This window comes from Protopterus annectens, chromosome 10.part0 (assembly GCF_019279795.1).
Source record: "Protopterus annectens isolate FY-2018-M chromosome 10.part0, PAN1.0, whole genome shotgun sequence".
Lineage (NCBI taxonomy): Eukaryota > Metazoa > Chordata > Ceratodontiformes > Protopteridae > Protopterus > Protopterus annectens.
In genome coordinates, this window is record NC_056744.1 from 716,321,002 (window position 1) to 716,336,005 (window position 15,004).

Below are 15,004 nucleotides of genomic sequence, written 5' to 3' on the forward strand. Positions count from 1 at the left end.
CGACAGGGGTATAAAATAGGTAGCCAACGCCATTTTCTTCAGTCTTTCTTGCCGCGCGGTGCCCGAAGCAGAAGCAGTTTGCAAGTGCTGGTCGGCCGACTCCTGAGATTTTCAAATCGAATTTCAGACCGAAGTCTTCAATAAAGCTAAGTACCCCGTTGGGGAACCTTTTCTTGCCTCAGTCCGATGTCAGACAAAGTTAATAATTGCATTTCTTGTGGGAAGCAAATACCTCGTAAGGATTTTCATTCTTATTGTATCCCTTGCCTAGGCCCAGACAACGACGTCACAGGTTGTCTGTTTTGTGCTAGGTTTAACAAACAAACTATTAAACATCGGTTTGATTTCGCCTGACATTATTTTGGTAGAAAATTTAATTATACCATGCCGTCGGAGCAACCGATGACCGGGATGCATAAAAAGCGCAAAGATAAGGACAGGCAGCCGAGACCCAAACCAGACACCGAGGCCTCTGCTAGGCCAGTCGCCGGTTCTCTGGTTTTCAGTGAGGTGCCTACGCAGCCCCTGACGACCGCTGATTTAGAACCCCAGCCTGCATCCGACTCCCAAGCAGAGATTGCAGGGCCTCCAGAGCCTTTATCTTTAGGCCCTTCTGACTCCATGGCTGATGGGGATTCCGGTGCAGTTGAAAGGCCGTCATTTGCTGAAGGTATCATCAGACCGACTACACTTACTATTAAATCCTTTGCAAAACTGAAAACTCCATTAAAAGTAAGGAAGCCTGTACAGCAGTCTCCAGTGCAAGGCCCCATGCCTAAGAAACAGATGCTTAAGATGGCCGAAGACTTAATTACCCTAATCAGGGGTTCCCATCCCCACCTGACAAAAGGCCTAGACAGGAGGAGGACTACGCTTCCTCTAACCAGGTTTCCATTACCTCAGATTCTTCTGAGGAACAGGAATACTCTTTTCCCCCTTATGAAGACTCTGATGCTGAAGAGTCTATTCCTTCAGCATCTCCCCCAGAAGACTACTCTTTTGGGGAAACTTTACATACCATGAGGGAACATTTCCACTGGGAAGGCCAGGATTACTCTGATTCTAAGAAAAGGCTCTGAGAGTTCCTCTTACTACCCCAACACAGACCCCTTGCTATTCCACCTGTGTTAGACATTGTGGATGATGTTTATTCAGAATCTAGCCTTAACCCAGATTCATTACCTTCTGCACCAGCCAAACCAGACAGATACTACAGAGTCCCTGACTCACATAAATTCCTATATAAAAGCCCTGTTGCTGATCCAGAAACCATTTCCCAGGGTCCCAAAGGGGTTAAGGCTGTCTATGGCTAAAAATCCTGTACCTTCTGAAAGGGATTCTAGAGCACTAGACAGATGGGGAAAGAAAGTATATACCTCAGCTACTCTAGCTGTGAGGGCCTTAAATTGCTAGTTTCACATGCTGAAATATCAACAATATTTGATGTCTCAATTAAAACAAAAAATGAGCACACATACAGAGCAGCCTGATTACAAGGAAATGCAAGATTTGTTGCATGCAGCAGAACAAGTGGGAAAACATACTTTGCAATGTGGATTTGATTCATTGGAAGCTTCTTGCAGAGCAGCTGTAACTGGGTCTGTTATTCGTAGGCATGCTTAGTTAAAAGAACAAACTTTACCTGATCATGTTAAAGCAAAGTTATTGGATGCACCCTTACAGCAGGATGTTTTATTTGGTGTGAAAGCAGAAGAGGTTTTAAAGAAAATGGAGGATAAGGCAAAATCTATGCAGACGGTCAAGGATTTTTTACAGGTCCAACCCTCTTGTTTCAGCAGAAATTGGCCAACCAAAAACTGGTCCTTTCCAACTTCTGACAGACTCCAGAGGGGCAAATACAGATGCCCAAAGGGCAGAGGTCAGCCACAAGGCTCTTGCAAGCCCCGACAATGGGGTGCCACAACCCAGAAAGGAGGAGATGACAGGTCTCAAACTATCAGAAGACAATCGCAATGACTTACCCCTCAGACTGCCAAGCAAATCACTCTTGGCAGCTCCCTTGGGAGGAAAACTTGCACTTTTTGCAGACAATTGGCACATCATCACAAAAGACAAATGGGTCCTAAATATTGTAACTCAAGGATACAGGTTCCACTTTCACACTTTACCAAGAATAAAAGGAATGCCAAACCTGCCATCAAATCAACGGGCAGAGGCTCAAAGACAAATTACAGCACTCATGGACATGAGAGCCATTCAGCAGGTTCCTACACAGGAGCAAGGACAAGGATTTTACTCAAGACTCTTTCTGGTTCCCCGAAAGGACAAAGCCTGTAGACCCATTCTGGACCTTTCAATTCTAAGCACATACCTGAAAGTACCCAAATTCAAGATGCTCACACTATAGCAACTTCTTCCCATGCTGGGCAAGAAGGCTTGGCTAGTAACGTTGGACCTCAAGGAAACATACCAGCATGTCCCTATCAGACAAAATTGCTGAAGATACCTCCGATTTATAGCAGGTACAACTCATTACCAATTCTCTACATTACCCTTTGGCTTATCTACTGCTTCCAGGGTCTTCACAAAATGCCTGGCACCAGTAATTGCATACTGCAGACAAAGAGGAATCCAAATATATCCATACCTGGACGACTGCCTTATTCAAGCAGACAGCAAGAACATTCTTTTAAAACATCTGGCGTTTGTAAAAAACCTACTAAGTTGCCTAGGGTACACAGTAAACGAAAAGAAGTCAAAACTAGTGCCCTCACAAGACATAATATTCCTGGGTGCCAGCTTAAATACAATGGCCCAGATGGCTTATCTCACGCCAGACAAGCAAGGACAACTGACTCAATACTTCAAAATGATGGCAACAAAGACCCATCTCCCTGCAAGAAAAATTCTGCAGGCCTTGGGATTCATGGCATCTTGCATACTACTAATACCATATGCCAAACTGCACATGAGGAAATTACAATTGTACCTGAAAAGCGTATGGACTCAACACAGCCACAGCTTGGAAACAATAATACCACTAATTCCCTGCCTTCAACAGGAGTTTCTATGGTGGGCTCAGGCATGTCACCTCAACAAGGGTCAGCCTTTCATCTTGCCCACAGCTCGCCTGGGGAGCACACATGGCAGGACAGTGTATTCAGGGCAAATGGTCTGCAGATCAAATGCATCTCCACATCAATCGAAAAGAGATGCTAGCTGTACAAAATGCCCTAACAGCTTTCAAGGACCTCCTACATCCAGGACAACTTCTAATAAAGACAGACAACACCACAGTGATGTGGTACATAAACAAACAAGGGGGCACACATTCCTACCCCCTATGCAGGCAAGCAATGACCTTGTGGAACACAGCACTGACCTACCAAGTTCAACTACAAGCACAATTCCTGCCAGGAAAGGAAAATACATTGGCATTCAAACTAAGCAGAAATATCATGGATCCTCACGAGTGGAAACTAGACCCACAAGTATTCACAATGATAACTCAAAAATGGGGGAGCCCAGACATAGATCTGTTTGCCTCCCCCCAAAACTACCAACTGCAAAAGTTTTGCACAAGGACATACCGCACACTAGCTTGGAAAGTGGACGCCCTCTCATTCAGTTGGAAAACACTAACAGTGTATGCCTTTCCTCCACTGCCTCTTCTGGCAAAGGTGCTGCTAAAAGCCAGATTAGAGAGGCCACAAATGATACTCATTGCTCCAGACTGGCCACCCCAACACTGGTATCCAATATTAAGGAACATGGCTCAAGGCCCACCATGGATTTTACCTCATATTCCTCACCTGCTGACTCAGCAAAACAATCAGATTCTACACAGCCAGCTCAAGACACTAAATCTGGCTGCATGGCAGATTATCTAAACAACCAGTCAACACTTCTCTCTACAGCTGTTATGGATGTCACTCCAGAGGCCAGGAGACCCAGCACCAGGAAAACCTACTCAGACAAATGGAAAAGATTCTGTGCCTGGAACCAGGCTAAAGGCCAAAATCCTCTTGTCCCAAATATTCCTCAGATTCTGCAATATTTAACTGAGATGTTGCACAAAGGCCTTTCCTTTTCATCTATAAAGATCCACGCTTCAGCTATTTCAGCTCATTACAACACGGATCCTCCTATTTTTTCACATCCATTATTAAGACGGTACCTCAGAGGGGCTAAGAACATAAGACCTCCCCGAAGAGCACCAAACACCAACTTGGGACCTCAATTTTGTTTTGGAAAAACTTACACTACCGCCCTTCGAGCCAGCTTTTTCAGCTGATTTACAATTTTTATCATGGAAAACTGCCCTGCTGCTAGCAATAACTTCAGCACGAAGAGTCTCAGAGCTACAGGCCCTAATGGCAGTGGAGCCTTTCATCATTTTTCATCAAGACAGAGTCTCTTTACAAACTAACCCTTCCTTTATGCCAAAGGTAGTATCCAGTGTGGCTCTAAACCAAACCATTCATTTACCCACCTTTTATCCAAACCCCCAGAATAAAGGGGAAAGGCTCCTACACTCTTTGGACATTCACAGGCAATTACGTTTCTACTTGGATAAAACAAGGGTTTTCAGAAAATCTGATCATCTCTTTGTATCCTATGCTGCAGGATCTCAAAGAAAGCCTATATCAAAACAGACCATTTCAAAATGGATAGGACATTGTATCCGTTTCTGCTACACGTACCATGGGAAACCTGTACCTGGTAACATTAGGCCTCATTCCACCAGGGCTACAGCAACATCAGCAGCCTTCCTCAGAGGGGTACCAACCAAGGATATTTTGGAAGCTGCAACTTGGAGTTCAGTGCACACCTTCACCAAGCACTACCACTTACCTCTATACTCAAAAACCAGAGCTGGCTTTGCCACTGCAGTTTTGCAGGGCCTACTAGCTTCTCCAAACCCTGTTTAGTACCAACCGCCCAGCCTTAGCTTTGAGATTCAACCCGTGTGTGATGACTGCAGCAGTGTGAACACTCGAACATCTACATTTATGGTAGGTACAAAACTGTACTTTCCTAAATAAAAAGATCACTGGGCTAGCGCCCATCAGCTACCAGCACCGGCTTGAAGCTCTTGCCATATAATCTCTCTTATAGACTCCTGCTTGTAGATTTAGGTGTAGTGTTCTGTGCTATTAATGACACAGCCCTACTTGATCTCTTGTACCTCCAAAAAGCAGGTGGCTCTACAAGTACTTGAATCTCTGTCAACAAGTAAGAAACACTAGAGGGACAAAAGTATTAACCCTTCCTCAGTCTCTGGAGTAATCTTCCATTACATGTAAAGCAGAGTGATGCCCTCACTTCCTTTAAGGCAAATCTTGACTACTGGTGGATACACATCAACTCATCCTAGGCCTGACTTGTTTTGCATTCCTGAAGGCAGGAGGTACCCTATTAGATCTCGTATTGAAATGGTGATTATGGTCTGTGTACTGCTTTGTAAATTCTATGAATTCCTGCTTGGGTAAAGTTGTGCTTCTAAAAAATGCATTCAGACTCTTATCTGCCATGGTATGTAACAGTTAACATTTAAGGGTCTCTTTCCTAATATTGTAATCTCCTTGATACCTTATACTTAAGTAGTAGAAAACTGTCAAGTTCTTCACCTTATCTGGAACGTACAAGTATTTGAACTAAAACATTTATTCTGCATTTTTAGAGTTCCAGGCCCTATATTCTGAGGCAGCAACACATATGGCTTACCAGTAAATTACTTTGAATTGTTTGATAGGCAGATGGTTTTATAACATGGGTTGAAAAACTATTAAAACTATTAATCAGATAGTCTCTTGAAAATTTGTTGTATGGATGTGCCACTATGTTTTCATAAATTTTACTATTATTTTGTTACAGAGTAAGACATGTTTCTTAGAAATACCAGAGGAAATGCCTCATGCTAACCTCAGGCTTGTTTTTATAACATTTTTGCATACTTTCTGTTTTAGTGAGTGCAACTTTCATTTTTTCTTTCCATAAATTGATTTGATGTTACCTTTTAACTATGCTGCAAAGATCTACATATGGTACATCCTGGCATTCTCCATGGTAATGTCATAAAACAGAGAACTTACAAGAGCAGAGAAAACAAGCTTGGAATTAGGAGGGATACTGTAGCTATTAGATTGCTTTAATGCTGTTTTAAAATTTCTACATTTATTTTTTGGCACAGAAAGTTTGCCACTGCCTTAGTGTATGATGATGTAAAGTATGCAGCCATGCTTTAGCTTATATTTTTAATTGCAGATATGTTGACAGTATCCAAAGTTACTTAAATCTGAGACATAGTTAATCCTATTTGTTTTTGGCTGCTTTCTTTAGGTTGTAGCTGATACCAACATCAGTGCCATAGCTAGTCAACTGGAAAGCAAGTCATCTACTCCTAACCTGAACCCAATATCAGATATACAGTCCGATGATCCAGAGTACGTATATACCTTTAATCCTTTTATATACTGGCGCACAAAAATTTTTTACACCTGTTATATTTGGTTACTGTCATGTTTCTTTTAAATCTTATTGCTGTCATATCATTTTAGCCAGTTTTCCTTATGTCACAGTAATATTGCTTTGTCCCAGGTTTGCAGGTAAGCATGCATTACTTGTTACAGATGCCTTCAGTACAGCAGAGTTATTTTGTAGGGCAGAAGATTCTGTCATTTAGATATTCATGTTAAAAACTGTGCTGAATATATTGAAGAACTATAGATTCTTATATAGTTATGAAAGCTTGTTTTGATGCTGAAATACATATATTTTATCATATGATTATTTGAAATATGACAAACATCTTGGGATCATACAGTAATAAATTAAATTCTGTAATAATTTCTTGTTGGAAATTTTACCAAGTAGATTACAGTCCTTAACAAAGTATGATTTGGCACTTGCGACTTAAATTGTGTGCGGGTCTATTTTTCCACTCAGATGTCAGGGGACACTGCATTGCTTCAGTTCTAATACTCTGAGCATTTTGTGTTATCATAAGCTGCATTATGTGTATAGCAGATGAGACTCGGACTCAATAAATTCAGCATCCCATTTGCTCTTTGTATGAAATTGCTGCTAGTGTGGTTTCTGTTTGCACATAAGTGATGATTCCTTTTGTGTGATTGTCTTTTTTTTTCTTCAGTGTTGGTTGAGTATGGAGTTACTACATTGAGTATGGAGTTACTACATTTTTGTCTTCACATGGGCATTCAGGGGGCTTGTCACCATGAAAAAAAATAATTTTTTAGGGGATTTGATGAGCTGCAGCTTCAACTGACTTGTGCTTATTGTTTCTTTTTTTCCCTGCCATATTATGAACAGTGAATTGCATGTTAAACTTGTCCATGGGGTACCAAACCAGCATTAACTCTCTGTTAACTGCAGAGTGAGCACCTTCATTGAGAAGGCACTCTTGTACATCCAGCAAAGCACAGTAGCCAGTGATACCCTTCAAAATGCTTTGTATATATTACACACGAGGGAGCTTGTCAGGCTTTCATCTAACCTAAACCTCAAGTTGTAATAAGGAGATAGATGGACAAACAGACAGATATGAGGTTTGTCTGAGTAAACATCACCGTCTGTTACTGCATGGAGGCATAAGAAACTGGGAGATCTATGTCAGACTTATAGATGTATTCTGTATTTCTGCTGCTCAGAGAACTAATGTTTATTATCAGTTTATCATCACACTAACTGTCCCAGTGTCTCAGATGGTGTAACTTTATTGCCCTACACATTGATTCAGAGTGCAGGCAGAGTCCTGTTGGGTTATTAATATTAGAACATTCCTAATATAATCAGCAAATCATCATCAACCCCCTTTTCTCATGTTCCACTTGGGGTCAGGGTGTCATGTTAACTGTCACCATCTCTGTCAGTTAGTGCCACTCTCCTATCTTCTTCAACAGTCTTGCCTGACTGCAGCAGGTCTTTTTTCACACAATACATTCATCTCATTGCTGGATGCCCTTGTTTCATCTTGCCTTTTTCCTGTCTGTTCCAAATCTTCTTCACCAGATTGTCTTTTGCTTTCCTGCACATGTACCAGAACCACCGTAATCTGTTCTCTTTTACCTTCTCTAAAGTTGGAGCTATGTGGGCATCTACTCTGATGTCATCATTTCTTCATCTGTTCCACAGTCTGCGTCCTAACACCCATCTCTGCATTTCATCTCCGTCACCACTTTTGCCTTCACTGCCCAGGTTTTTGTATCCTACATGAGTACTGGTTGCACCTCTGTTTTGTACATCTTACTTTTCAGCTTCTTTGGCAGCCTCTCTAAATCTTGCATTGATCTCCTCATTCAGACTTCCCTTCTTCTCAACTGGTTTCCCTTCCATCTCATTTTTAGCTTCTTCTGATTCCTCCTTTTGCTGTCATTGCAACCATCTTTTCTGTACTCAGTTTCATCCCATTTGCCGTCAGTTTTGCATTTTGTTTCCCTTTACTTTGTTGAAGTTCTTTTCAGTCTATGCCTGTAATGCCACATTGCCTGCATACAGCAACTTTGTTGATCTCTCCCTCCAACCTGTTTGCTAATGTAGTCCATCACAAGTATGAGCATCAGTGGGCTCAGAGCTGAATCCTGATGCACACCTACTACAACTGGGGACCCCTGTCTGAGTCCAAACACTGTTCATATTTATCTAATTGGGTCCTTGCATGTCTGTCTGTCTATCCATCCATCCATCCACAACCCCTTTTTCCCATGTTTTGCACATGGGGATAGGGTGCCATTTCAACAGTGGCAATTATCTAGAGCCAGGGTTTACACTGCCGGGCAGCTAGCCTGCACTAATTCTGCCAATGTTTCTGGGACTTTAAAATGTTGCAGGACTGCCCAAATCAGTTTTCTTTTTTTATCCTTTTTTTAACACCTTTACTAAATTGTCACTTAAGACATTGACAGACATACATTAACAGAAAAGGAAACAGACCATTTTAAAAATGTTGCATGTTAATACAACATACCATCACATATATTTTCTTTGCTACTGCCATTAGCCAAGCATTACAAAATCGCTAAATTCCTTCCTTCCTTTCAACCTCACTCCTCCTCCTCCGCCCTTGAGCATTGTTGTGCATATATCATTCACACAATTTCCATTTACTTCTATGTAATTTGCGCCTTCTCTTTTCTAAGGATCCATTTTTTTTATCACTTTTATAATATTTAATACTTCAAATACAGTTGGTGTAGACTTTGATTTCCATTTTCTAGTAATTGCTTTTTTGGCATCCAACATAGTTAAACTTAATAAGGCCTTACTGTCTCTAGGCAGTTCAGATCCTGAATGCCAGATTAAAAGAATCATTCCTTGCTTACAGCCATTTGCTCACCCAGTATTTTTAAGAGTATTCTATAGGGATTTTTTTAAAATCTGCCAACCCATTACACTCACAGCACATATGTTACCATTTACCTCTTTCTTCTCCATCAAGGAAAAATTCTTTGAAATCTGCTTGAGGTATAAAAATACCTATGCAAACACTTCCACTCAAGGATCCTAAACCTTCTGGACTTGGTTGCACACTTGAGAGCCATACTTCTATTGTGCTTCTGTTCTATTGTGAACTAAAAACTGTACCAGAGCAGGTCTTTCACTTAAAATCTCCCTAACCATTTCTTTTTGCCTGCACTGTGAGATCAAAGCCTGGTAGGGAAGGCAGTCTCCAGCCTGCAATCCAAATGTCTTCTTGGCCTCATCCCACTCTGTTACCTTTCCTGTTTGAGTTATTTGCTCCCAATATCTTGGTTTCTTTGCTAGGTTTCACTGGTAAATTCCAGCCCCCTCTTGTCTGTACCCCTACTTGCAGTCATCCCTATTGGCAAAAATCTCCTTTCTCCATTCTTGTATTGGATTAATTCTTAGAATACCTTCTTCTGTTTTATGAATGTAATATTCTGTATGGTTGTTATTATTCTCCTCAAGGATCTGCATCCAAAATTCCAATCTCTCTATTTCTTGAACTTCCCCCTTGCTTTGTCAATACCTTTTTATTTTAAATTATAACATTCTGCTTCTGTTATATATATGATCCTTAACTATGTAGCTCTAAAATATCCCTTCAAATCAGGTAAAGATCAACTTATCCCACTTAAGTCTTGCCCTCTTTCACTCGCGGATAAGTTCATTCAATTCTGTATTAATTATTGTCCACAGCTTCTCATCAGGTTGATAAAAATATGCCTTACCTGTTTACAAGACTTAAGGGACTAAAATAATTCTGCTGCTTGTATTTTACTATCCATATCCATAAGTAAGACTTTCAAGTTCTTCAATTTTTGTATTATCTTTTGTTTAGTCTCTTCCCGCATATCCTTAGCTGCCATAACAGAAGTCATTTTAATCCATATTCCTAAATACTTCACCTTATCATGTCCTCATAAATATGGGTATTGCTGATGCAATTCATATGTGGGTACATAATTTACAGCTATAGCCTTTGTTTTATCTTCATTAATTTTATATCCTGAAAATACTTGAAACTGTCTCATAATATTCCACAACACTGAAACGTCCTTTTCTGTATCTATCTGGTACAAAATAATATGTAAATAAAGCCATCTTTTCTTGATTACCGTATCAATTATATCCTTTTATTTCTGAGTCCCTTATTTTCTTTGCCAATAGCTCTAAATATAAAGTAAATAACAAAGGGCAAAGAGGACACCCCTGCCTGGTTGTTCTTATCTAAGAGGAATCCTCAAACTTTAATTCTTGCCTCTGATCCTTCATATATCTATCTAAATAACCTTATTATTGTATCAGGGAATGCAAATGCTTCCAATGCCCAAACTCATAAAGTCCCAGCTTACTCTGTCAAATGCTTTCTCTGCATCAAGACCCACCAACAACAGATGTATTTTCTTACATCCTGCTTCCCTCCAAATCATCATTGTTGTAGTAATGTTGTCAGTATTTGCTTCCCCATCACAAAACCATATTGGGCCATATCTATTGATTCTGGCAACACCTTTGCCATTCTTTTAACTAGTACAGATATAAACACTTATGGATCTATATGAAGCTGGGTCTAAAGGGTCTTTGCCACCTTTAGGTAACACAGCCACCACCGCTTTCGTCTAAGATGTTGGTGCTTTCTTTCCTTTTACAGTACTTTTAAACAAAATCTTCCAGATATTTATCGCTCTTTTCCCTCCTAATTTCCAAGTTTCCATAGGAATACCATCTGTTCCTGGAGACTTTCCTGAGAATTAATTATACATCACTGTTTTTATAACCTCTAATCTTAACTGCTAGTTGTTGAGCCTCATCTACCTTTGCATAACTTAAGTCTTCCATAAATACCTCCATTTGTAGTCTTTCTTGAGTTCCACATTTCTCTGCTTTGTAAACATTTTCCTAAAATTTCCAGAATATCTCTAAAACTTCTGCAGGATCTGTGGTTATTTTTCTTGTTATAGGTTCCCTAAGTTTAGTAACCTGATGAAGCGCACGTTTGATGTGCGTGAAAGTGCTCGTTTCTTTTACTAATTAAATCAGTTGTTGTTTTATTTCGTGGTGGTTCCAGTGTTTCTTTCATTCAGGTTCCCTAAGTTTGGTAACAACCTTTTCAGTGTTCTGTTGATTAAGGCATTGTGCTAAAAGTTTTTGTGCTCTGGGGTTGTTATCAAAATAGTTGCTTAATTGCAATCTTTCCAAACTCATGCTTGTTATCCAGATACTCCTTTATTTTTTCTTTAGCACTCTGCATTTTCACCCTCCTCTTGTTCTCTGCGTTTACCCTTATTCTGCAATACTTTAACCCTTGTCAGCCCCTTTAAGTAATTTCTATTACTTATTAACCATATCTCTTTCTTTTTTACTCAACCCTATTTTTAAACTTCATTTTCATTTTATTCCAGTCATTAACTATAACTTATGAACCTATTTCTATATTCTCTAATAACACTCAAATAATTTCCACTACCCATTCCTTAAATTCCTCTGTTTGTGGCAAGTTGGTGAGAAAGCACTGGTGTCTTATTTTTATTTCATTACCCTGCATTTTTATCTTAGTTTTTGCTGCATGATCAGGAATTATAGGATGTTGTTGAAGCTTTCAATTAAATGCACATATTCCTGTGAAATACAATTTCCATTTAGTCTAGTGTAGTTATTGTACCTTGAAGAATAACATGCAAATTCTGTCAGAGTTCCTGTTTCTGAATTCACATCTTCCATACCAAATATTTTCATAAATTTCTTCAGAAATCTACTCTCTTTTGTTATATTGTCCCATCTTGGTCCCCTTGATACATCCTCAGTATTGCAAATCATATTCCAATCCCCACCTATAAAATAATCTCTGCCAAAAGCTAATTATTTCTCTCAAAAATTTCTTAAGCTCCATAATAGCAGTTTTTGGTGGAATATGAATAAACTCCATTGTAGTCCTCCTCCCTTGCCAAATAGCCCTAACTACCACAAATCTACCATTTTTGTCTTTTTTTCTCATCTATGACTATAAATCCAGTTTACCTTTGTCCCTGATATTCTGCTGAATGTTGTTGTTGTATCTTTCGGCATTTCCCGGTTAGGGGTCGCCACAGCAGAACTCCGGTCCGCTAATGATTGGCAGTAGATTTTTACGTACAGAGTTGCCAGCTCTGACACACAACCTTCAATGAAGGTATGCCCATTCACGCATGTCTCCACACAGAAGACGCTTTAGCTGAGAATCGAGATATTCTGCTGAATATCCATCCTGAAATCATGTCTTTGTCAGATTCACATGTTCATTTCTCTCCAAACATGTCTCTTGCAGCATTGCTATTTGTGCTCTGCATGTCTCAATATAATTCAACATTCATTCATTTTCATCTATATCAGTAAGGCCATTCATGTTCCAGGATAATATGGACAGCATAGCCATCATGATAAAAAGCTGTTGTTCCCACCTGTTATAAATGACATTTTTTTTTTAATGTGTATTTCCAGCTTTTGAGTTACATGCATATACTAATGTTTGGCAGAGTGATCTTGTATACAGTTGTTTCTTCTTTTTTCCATTTGAACCTATGTCACATTTTCAAGACTTTTTATTTTAATGAAAGCCCCCCCCCCCCCCAAAAAAAAAAAAAGTAAACTAAATACAAAATACCCCATTTCCTATTAACTTGGAACAAACACAAAAACTATCTACACCTTCAAAACATGAAGTTTAACCTTCCAGAAGTGAACAATTACCCCAAATTGATGGCTGCACTTACAGACATTATCTAACCTAAAATTAAGGTTATCTATGCTAAAGTGGATGCTGCAGCCTATGCTCCCACTTACATTGATTGCTGTCTCTTCTTTTCTTTTCTTATCTCTCTTCCCCTCCCTAGTGGCAGTACACTAAACACCAAAAGTGTGATAAGAGACTTAGGGACACAGGTGGACAGTGGTCTCACCTTTAATAACCACATCACCACAACAGTCAGGAAACACTTTTGTGTGGCACACCTCATCACTAAGGGCTTTTCATTCAGAAAAAAGGAGGTAATTGTCCCACTGTACTCATTCCTCATTAGACTCATTATAGAATACAATGCCCCATTTGGTTTGTACCTCTGAAGACATCTGCAACAACTGGAAAGGCCGCAGAAATACCTCACTAAAAGAATCACAGGCCTAAAGCAGATGCCCTATGCTGACTGTCTAAAAAAAACCTCCAGCTATACTCTGTCGCATATCGTCTACTCAGAGGCGATCTCTGCTTAATGTACAAGGCCATGTCAAACCCAGAGCTGTTGGACATCCTACACTTAAAGAAATCCCAATCCCTCAGAGCCACATGCTCCATGGATCTAAACCTTGTCATCGCAATGAACAAAACATGCTGGAGGGATAGGTTCCTGACCCAGAGACTCCCCATACTCTGGAATGGACTGCCCATACATGTCAAGCAGAGCGCCTCTTTGGCCCTCTTCAGAAGGAACCTTGACTATTGGAAGGGAGATAGGAAATTCACCCCAGGGATCACATCAGTCACCCTGCTAGACAGAGGTCCAGAGAAGTAAGTATTGTGAGAAGAAATAGCCAGGGAATTGTTATGGCTAGGCTTGTATAGGCCCTAGGGCCGATAACCTAGTACCAACCTATGAGCCCAGATATGAAAAACAGCTTGTATGCTTTTAGAAAGCATTAACTTTTAGTCCTAAGAAAAAGTGCACTTGCTGTCTTTAAATAAAACTAAATTGTACACTGTTCTATTAATTCCACTAAAGTGTTAAGGCTGCTAGGGAGGTTGTTACCTCTTATTCACTTCCCATAATTTCAAACTTAATTTTTTTTCACTGAACTGGTTGCCATTGTATCTTTAAAATTTTGCATTTCCCTCAGCAAAGAATACTCATAATTTTCAAGACTGTTTGCACCTGTAGATAGCTTGTCTCAATGGAAATGTACTCAATAATGCGTCTTTGTAAATTTCACCCAGAAAAGAATGCACAGCTGCCCTCATCTGCAGACATCTGGACTCCACTGAACATTTGCCAGTGGAAAACAAACAAGCTAATATATTTGCAGTTGTAAGAAGCTTATCATGTTTATGGCTTTCAGCATTTTCTCTTATTTGTAAAGCCTACATGCATACAAAAACACAGTTTAACCCAAGTGTAGTAATCTGGGCATTCACCTTTGTAAACGAAAAAGAGAAAGTATCCTAATTCTGCATATAATCTGTGTACTTTTATACCCACACCCCAGCAGTCCAAGATCATAGCATATGAACATTAAACTTGTTTTGTCCAGCCATTTTTGTTGGTATACTGTAAAACATATATTTCTCACAGCTAAAAATAGTTGTTTACTTTAATATCTTTAGCACATACAACAGTCACTGAAAGACTCTCCCAACATTTAAAATACCCCTGACTACACACTATGCAAAACTGCTTTACTATATATAACAAGCAGTGTATATCATGAAATGATTTATATAAATACTGATAAGAACAAAAAATTGTTTTATTACAGTTAGTTTTCCCCCTTTTAGTGTCCTTCTAAACATTAATGATATAAAAAAGTGGGGTAT

At 39.7% G+C, this 15,004-nt stretch overlaps 1 protein-coding gene across 1 annotated transcript in view; it reads left to right on the forward strand.

Moving 5' to 3' along the window:
• The window catches only part of PATJ (PATJ crumbs cell polarity complex component), a gene marked incomplete in the record, with an annotated part of 2,990,875 nt that overhangs the window by 2,918,390 nt on the left and 57,481 nt on the right, over positions 1 to 15,004 (forward strand). The window contains 1 exon segment of the mRNA XM_044085542.1: positions 6,304 to 6,407. Coding sequence (XP_043941477.1) covers positions 6,304 to 6,407 — 104 coding nt within the window.